Source organism: Coloeus monedula (genome assembly GCF_965178545.1).
Source record: "Coloeus monedula genome assembly, chromosome: 7".
Lineage (NCBI taxonomy): Eukaryota > Metazoa > Chordata > Aves > Passeriformes > Corvidae > Coloeus > Coloeus monedula.
In genome coordinates, this window is record NC_138787.1 from 24,394,383 (window position 1) to 24,399,946 (window position 5,564).

The following is a 5,564-nucleotide window of genomic DNA, read 5'->3' on the forward strand; positions in this document are numbered from 1 at the left end:
GCGGCCCCGGGCCCCTTTGTTCGGCGGGAGGCGGCGGCGCGCCGCCCCGCCGCTTTGTCCGCCGTGCCGGCGGGGAGCCGCTCGTCCCGGTGTGCCGTGAGTGGGGCCGGGGAGCGGGGAGCTGAGGGAGGAAGCGGGGCGGTGGGGCAGGGGGACGCAGGTGGGCAGGCGACGGTACCCCGGCGGCGGGAGCCCCAGCCGTGGCCTGGGGCCGCGGGCGGGAGCGATCTCGGGTCTGGGGGTCTGGGACAGGCGAGGGCAGCTGGGCTGGAGGCCCTCGGGGCGCTGGAGTCGGTAGGACCGGGGACCCTGGGTAGGCTGGGGTGGAGGGCTGGGTCCCCAGGGTGGCAGGGGTCAGTGGGACAGCGGTCCCCGGATGGGCAGGGGCCGGTGAGCCCCGGGCTGGGATGCCTGCTGCTGTGCCCCTGGGTAGGGGAAACCGGGGGTCTCAGACAGGGCGGGCGGGGGCAGAGGGGACTGGGAGCCCCACATGGGGGGACTGGGGTCGGTAGAGCTGAGGGGTAGGTGTAGGGCCCAGCCAAGGTAAGAGGTGCTAGTCCTGACTCCCAGCGTGGCCGGGAGGCCCTGGGTGCCTGTGCCGCTTCGAAAACTGGGCTCCCCCACCTGGGTGGGGGACAGAGTGCAGATTGCTCTGTGCTGTCCTGGCCATGCCCACCGCTGCTGCCATCCCACGTTGCCAGCCATTCCCATGCCACACTTCAATGGCCACCATATGTTTTTGCTTTCCTTGGGTTTGCTACCTCCTGGAACTGTCCTCCTGCCTGGTCCCCTCAGGTTGTTCTTCACCCTGGTGCCAAGACGGTGTGCTGCTAGAGGCTAGGGGGTAAAGGCAGACACAAAGCATCCACCTTCCAGGGAGGTGGTGGGGGAGAGGGGCTCACACCTGGGAGACAGGGAAGCAGTGAAACCTTGAGGGGCATATGACCACAGGAGGAGCAAGAGCGTGTCCCCAGCATGGATGTTTGTGCTGGAGGGACCCTTTCTGCTTAGGTGAGGTTGGTCAGGAGGCTGGCTGAGCTTAGCGTGAAAGAGCTTCTTATTCTGGACAATAGTGGAATGAGTGCCGCATCAGTCATATCTGCAGGGACATGCCCTGGCCAGAAGTGATGGGATGGGGCTGGCAGGGGATGCTGGGGCCTCTGTGTGGACATGTACCCTCTGCTCGCCCTGAGCCATCCCTGCCACCTGCTGCCCTGGCTTGCATCATCTCATGCACAAGCTGCTGAAACCAGGGGTGGCAGTGGGTGTCTCCTCTTTCGTCTTCTTTGGCCGGGAAATGTGACATGGTCCTTGTAATTTCCTCCCCAGTCTCTGGTGTCAGCTGTTTTGCCAGGGCTTTGTGCAATTCCTTGGCTGCCCCACACTGCCCCTTGCTATCTCTGTCCTGCCTCCTGTTCTGTCCCCCCGCCAGCCCTTGCTGTGGAGCTGCAGGGTGTTGTGAACACTGGCCCCGTTGTGTGGGGATGAGGAGGGATGCCGAGCAGTGAGCAGTCTTGCACAACCCAAATCGTCATGGGGAAGCTGGTGTCTGCGTTGTGAACACTGTGGGCTTTGGAGGCTGGGGTCCTGCAGGAGAGAGTGCACAGCACTGAGGTTTGGTCAGGCAGTGATGCTGCATCTCTGCTGGCCCTCGGGGGAGAGCTCTGTGGAGTGAAGAGGACCTGGCTGATGAGCATATGATGGGGGATGCTGCTCAGGGAAACTGCCCCCCTCAGCCAGGGCTCAGGTCTGGCAGCTGCAGTGGGCCAGTGGGGCTGCCATGTGTTGCCTTCCTCCAGCAGCCTGTGGACCCCCATGGGAGGGTGTGGGTGTGGGTGCTTTCACAGGGTGTGACGCTGGTTGGGCACCTGCCCAGTGCCAGGTAGGCACTGTGCTGTGGCACTAGGGGAGAATGAAGCGGTTCTCCTCCTGCCTGTCCCCTCACAGTCCCAGCTGGTGCTGCCCTAAACTGATGTGTTTGCTCTGGTTGTGACTGTGCTCACTCTTCCCCTAGATTTGTCCCTGCAGGCAACCAGGATGTCCCAGCCTTTGCCCGTGTCCCCTCCACCCACCTGGCTGGCAGCAGGGCAGGAGCAGGATGCAGATGGGAGCACAGGGAGGTGGTGCTGGGCAGGGGATGAAGTTTAGGGGAAGCAGCTTCCTGAGCAGGGCTGTGTTTGTGGATCTGTGGGTAAGGGAAGGGACATTGGTGCAAGAAGAGAGAGTGGGACAGAGCTGGGTTCGCAGCTGCTGGACTCCAGGGTCCTGGTGAGGTGCATGTGGCTTTGCTCAGTGCCTGTTTGCCTGCCCCTTCCCTGCAGGGTTTGAATCAACTGCCTGGTCAGGATGAGCTGGAGTTTCCTGACACGGCTCCTGGAGGAGATCAACAACCACTCGACCTTCGTGGGCAAGATCTGGCTCACTGTCCTCATTGTCTTCCGCATCGTGCTGACGGCCGTGGGGGGCGAGTCCATCTACTACGACGAGCAGAGCAAGTTTGTGTGCAACACGCAGCAGCCGGGCTGTGAGAACGTCTGCTACGACGCCTTCGCGCCCCTGTCCCACGTCCGCTTCTGGATCTTCCAGATCATCATGGTGGCAACGCCATCGGTGCTCTACCTGGGCTTTGCCATGCACCGCATCGCTCGCATGCCGGAGTCCTCGCGGCGCCGGGCACCACCAGCCCGGCGGGTGCGCATGCCGGTGGTGCGCCGGGGAGCCGGGCGAGACTACGAGGAGGCAGAAGATGATAACGAAGAAGACCCCATGATCTTTGAGGAGATCGAGGTGGAGAAGGAGAAGAGCCCAGAGGGTGGAGAGAAGCATGATGGCCGGCGCCGCATCAAGCAGGACGGGCTGATGCGTGCCTACGTCCTGCACTTGCTGTGCCGCTCAGTGCTGGAGATGGTTTTCCTCTTCGGGCAGTACCTGCTGTACCGCTTTGAGGTGAGCCCCTCCTACGTCTGCAGCCGCAGCCCCTGCCCGCACACTGTCGACTGCTTTGTCTCCCGCCCCACTGAGAAGACCATCTTCCTCCTCATCATGTATGCCGTCAGCGGGCTCTGCCTCTTCCTCAACCTCTGCGAGCTCTTGCACCTTGGTGTGGGGCGCATCCGTGATGCCCTGAGCCAGTCTGATGGCCCGCCACTCCCAACTGGCGACAGCCCTGCACCACAATACCCCAAGAAAGCCCCCAGCGCCCCCCCCACCTATCACTCGCTGAAGAAGGAGCTGCCACAAGCCCCACTGAGCAATGGCAAGCTGGACTACCAGGAGAGCCTGGCCCAGGGGCGCTTCGCCCTGGCTGGAGCTCCCCCGGTGCACGAGCTGGACCGGCTGCGTGAGCACCTGCGCCTGGCCCAGGAGCACCTGGAGGTGGCCTTCCACCTGCAGCCCCCGCTGCGGCCCCCCAGTCCTGCCCGCAGCAGCAGTCCCGAGGCCAATGGCATCGCCGCCGAGCAGAACCGCCTCAACCTAGCCCATGAGAAGGGGACCGCTGCCTGCGACAGGGCCACGGGTGAGCCAGGAAGGGGGATGGATCCGGCCCACTGGGGTGGAGGCATGGGGGGCTGCCCTGAGGGTCCCCTGGAGAGAGGATGCCATTCCCCCTGGGGTGGGTGCTAACCTGCTTCTTGCTCCCCACAGGGCTGTGAGTGCCACGAGGGACAACAGCGGTGTCTGCCGGAGTGGCTGCCACCACCACCGTGGGATAGGCGTCCTGCCAGGAGCACAGGGTAAAGGATGCCACACGCCTGCCCAGCAAGGTGGTCTGGGCAGCCCTGTCCCGGTGGACAGCAGAGGGGTCGGGGGCCATGGGGTTCATTCCTACTTAATTTTCAAAAAGGGAATATCTTATTTTTGTACGTTTTTATAAACTCATCGATATGTGCACCCTGGCATTTTTATACGCCATCCCAGTCTCCACTCTGGGCCTGTGCCCCACCATCTCCTGTTTCACCCCCTTTTCCTCCTCCCATACTCATTTTCCCCAGCATGTTGTCCTCACACCTCCTTGTGCCCCCCATGCCCTCTGCCACCCATGGCAGCACTGGCTGGTGCTGTGCATGTGCTGGTGATTTTGGTACTGGCCCCTGAGGTGTGGAGACTTAGGGGAGTAGGCTGGGGGTCTGGCTGGCCGGGCCAAGCTGTGGGACAGAGTGCTGGGCTGGCATTACTCTTGGAGGGGGTGGTAGGGGTCCCGGTGGCACTGTGCTGCCAGAAAGTGACTTTGTGGCCTGGGGGGCCATGCTGCGCAGCATCCTGGCATGGGGCTGGCCTGCTTGGAAATGTCTGTGCAGAGGTCAGGGGCTGTCCTTCCCGCTGCCTCCTCCCTGTCCTGGCAGGCCGCCCTTGGACCAAAAGTTTGTCTCCTCCCACTCCGGCTTGCAGGGCTGGGACCCCCTGCACGGAGCCAGACCCTGGCCTCACAGTGTGGGGACGTGGTGCCCCGAGCTGGGCTCGGCTGGGAGCCAGTGGAGCATTCCTCATCATCTCAGCCTGGGTCACATGGGGACTTTTGTAGCGTTGTTTTTTACTCGGAAATGATTGTCATGCTGTTTTTTTTTTTTTTTTTTGTAATATCTATATTAGTAAAGGCTGAAGACATTTTGTACCGAACTGCTGCATCCGCTTGTTGGGGAGGAAGGGGTGGGAAGGGAATCCTGTGTGTCTGGGCTGACGCTGCAGTGCGTGCCTCGGGACCTCCCTGCTGCCCAGGGTGACTCAGTTGTTCCTGCCGTGCGGAGGCGGCTGCAGCCAGGGCAGCCTTTGTCATCCTGGTGGAGAGGGATTGCACTGGCCACATTCCTATTTGGCCCTATCACTGTTGAGGGGCCAGGTGAAGGGCTTTCCTCTGCCTCCCCATCCTCCCATCATCCCCATGTCTCCCCAGCCCTCTGCTGCCCCTGTTCCTGCACAACCTGTTGCCTGGAGCAGAAGGGGTGTTGCTCTGCTCTACACTCCCCTGCCCGGGGCAGGATCAAACCCAGCCACACTGTACCCATTTTGTCCAGCATACTCCAGTCCCCTCTCTGGTACCCCAAATCAGAGCTGGATGCCTCTAACAGTATTTGCCCTTCCCCTCATTTCTCCACCTAGAAGCCCCCAGGGTGGTCATATCCCATTGCACAATTGCATGCCACCTCCGTGGCTGCCTCTGATGGAAGCTGGTGTTTCCAGGCTGCTTTAGTAAAGGGAACAGGTTTATTTCGCTCATCCCATTAAGCTTTCCAACAAGCTTTGCTGCCAGGAGAGGACTCGCCTGTGGTGCCACGTGTGCTGCCAGCCCTGCCACCAGTGTGAGGTCCCGGCATGGGCTCACCCAGGCACATCCTGATCCTGGCACAGCAGCCTGGCCCTGCCTGGAGCACAGGGAAGCTGTTTAATTCTGCAGCAGGAGCAAGACACCAATCTTTGTGGGGGGGCAGAACTGGGGGAGGGAAGCAGGTGGGGAGAGATGAGGGCTAATCTGGTTGCAGACAGCAGCCTGGCTCTCGCCGGGCAGTGATGCCTTTGCTGCAGGCTGTGCCTATCCCTGCCCTGCCATGCCCTGATTTGCTCTGAGC

At 61.9% G+C, this 5,564-nt stretch overlaps 1 protein-coding gene across 1 annotated transcript; it reads left to right on the top strand.

Moving 5' to 3' along the window:
• On the top strand, positions 1 to 4,541 carry LOC309575236 (gap junction gamma-1 protein-like). Its single transcript, XM_082285561.1, has 3 exons — positions 1 to 96; positions 2,322 to 3,517; positions 3,646 to 4,541. Exons 2-3 carry the CDS (start codon positions 2,347 to 2,349, stop codon positions 3,651 to 3,653), a joined length of 1,179 nt encoding a protein of 392 aa, XP_082141687.1. The 5' UTR covers positions 1 to 96; positions 2,322 to 2,346; the 3' UTR covers positions 3,654 to 4,541.
• The last annotated feature ends 1,023 nt before the right edge of the window (positions 4,542 to 5,564 follow it).

Coding starts and splice junctions, on each gene's coding strand:
- LOC309575236 (XM_082285561.1), top strand. CDS start 2,347: ATGAGCTGGAGTTTCCTGACACGGCTCCTGGAGGAGATCAACAACCAC.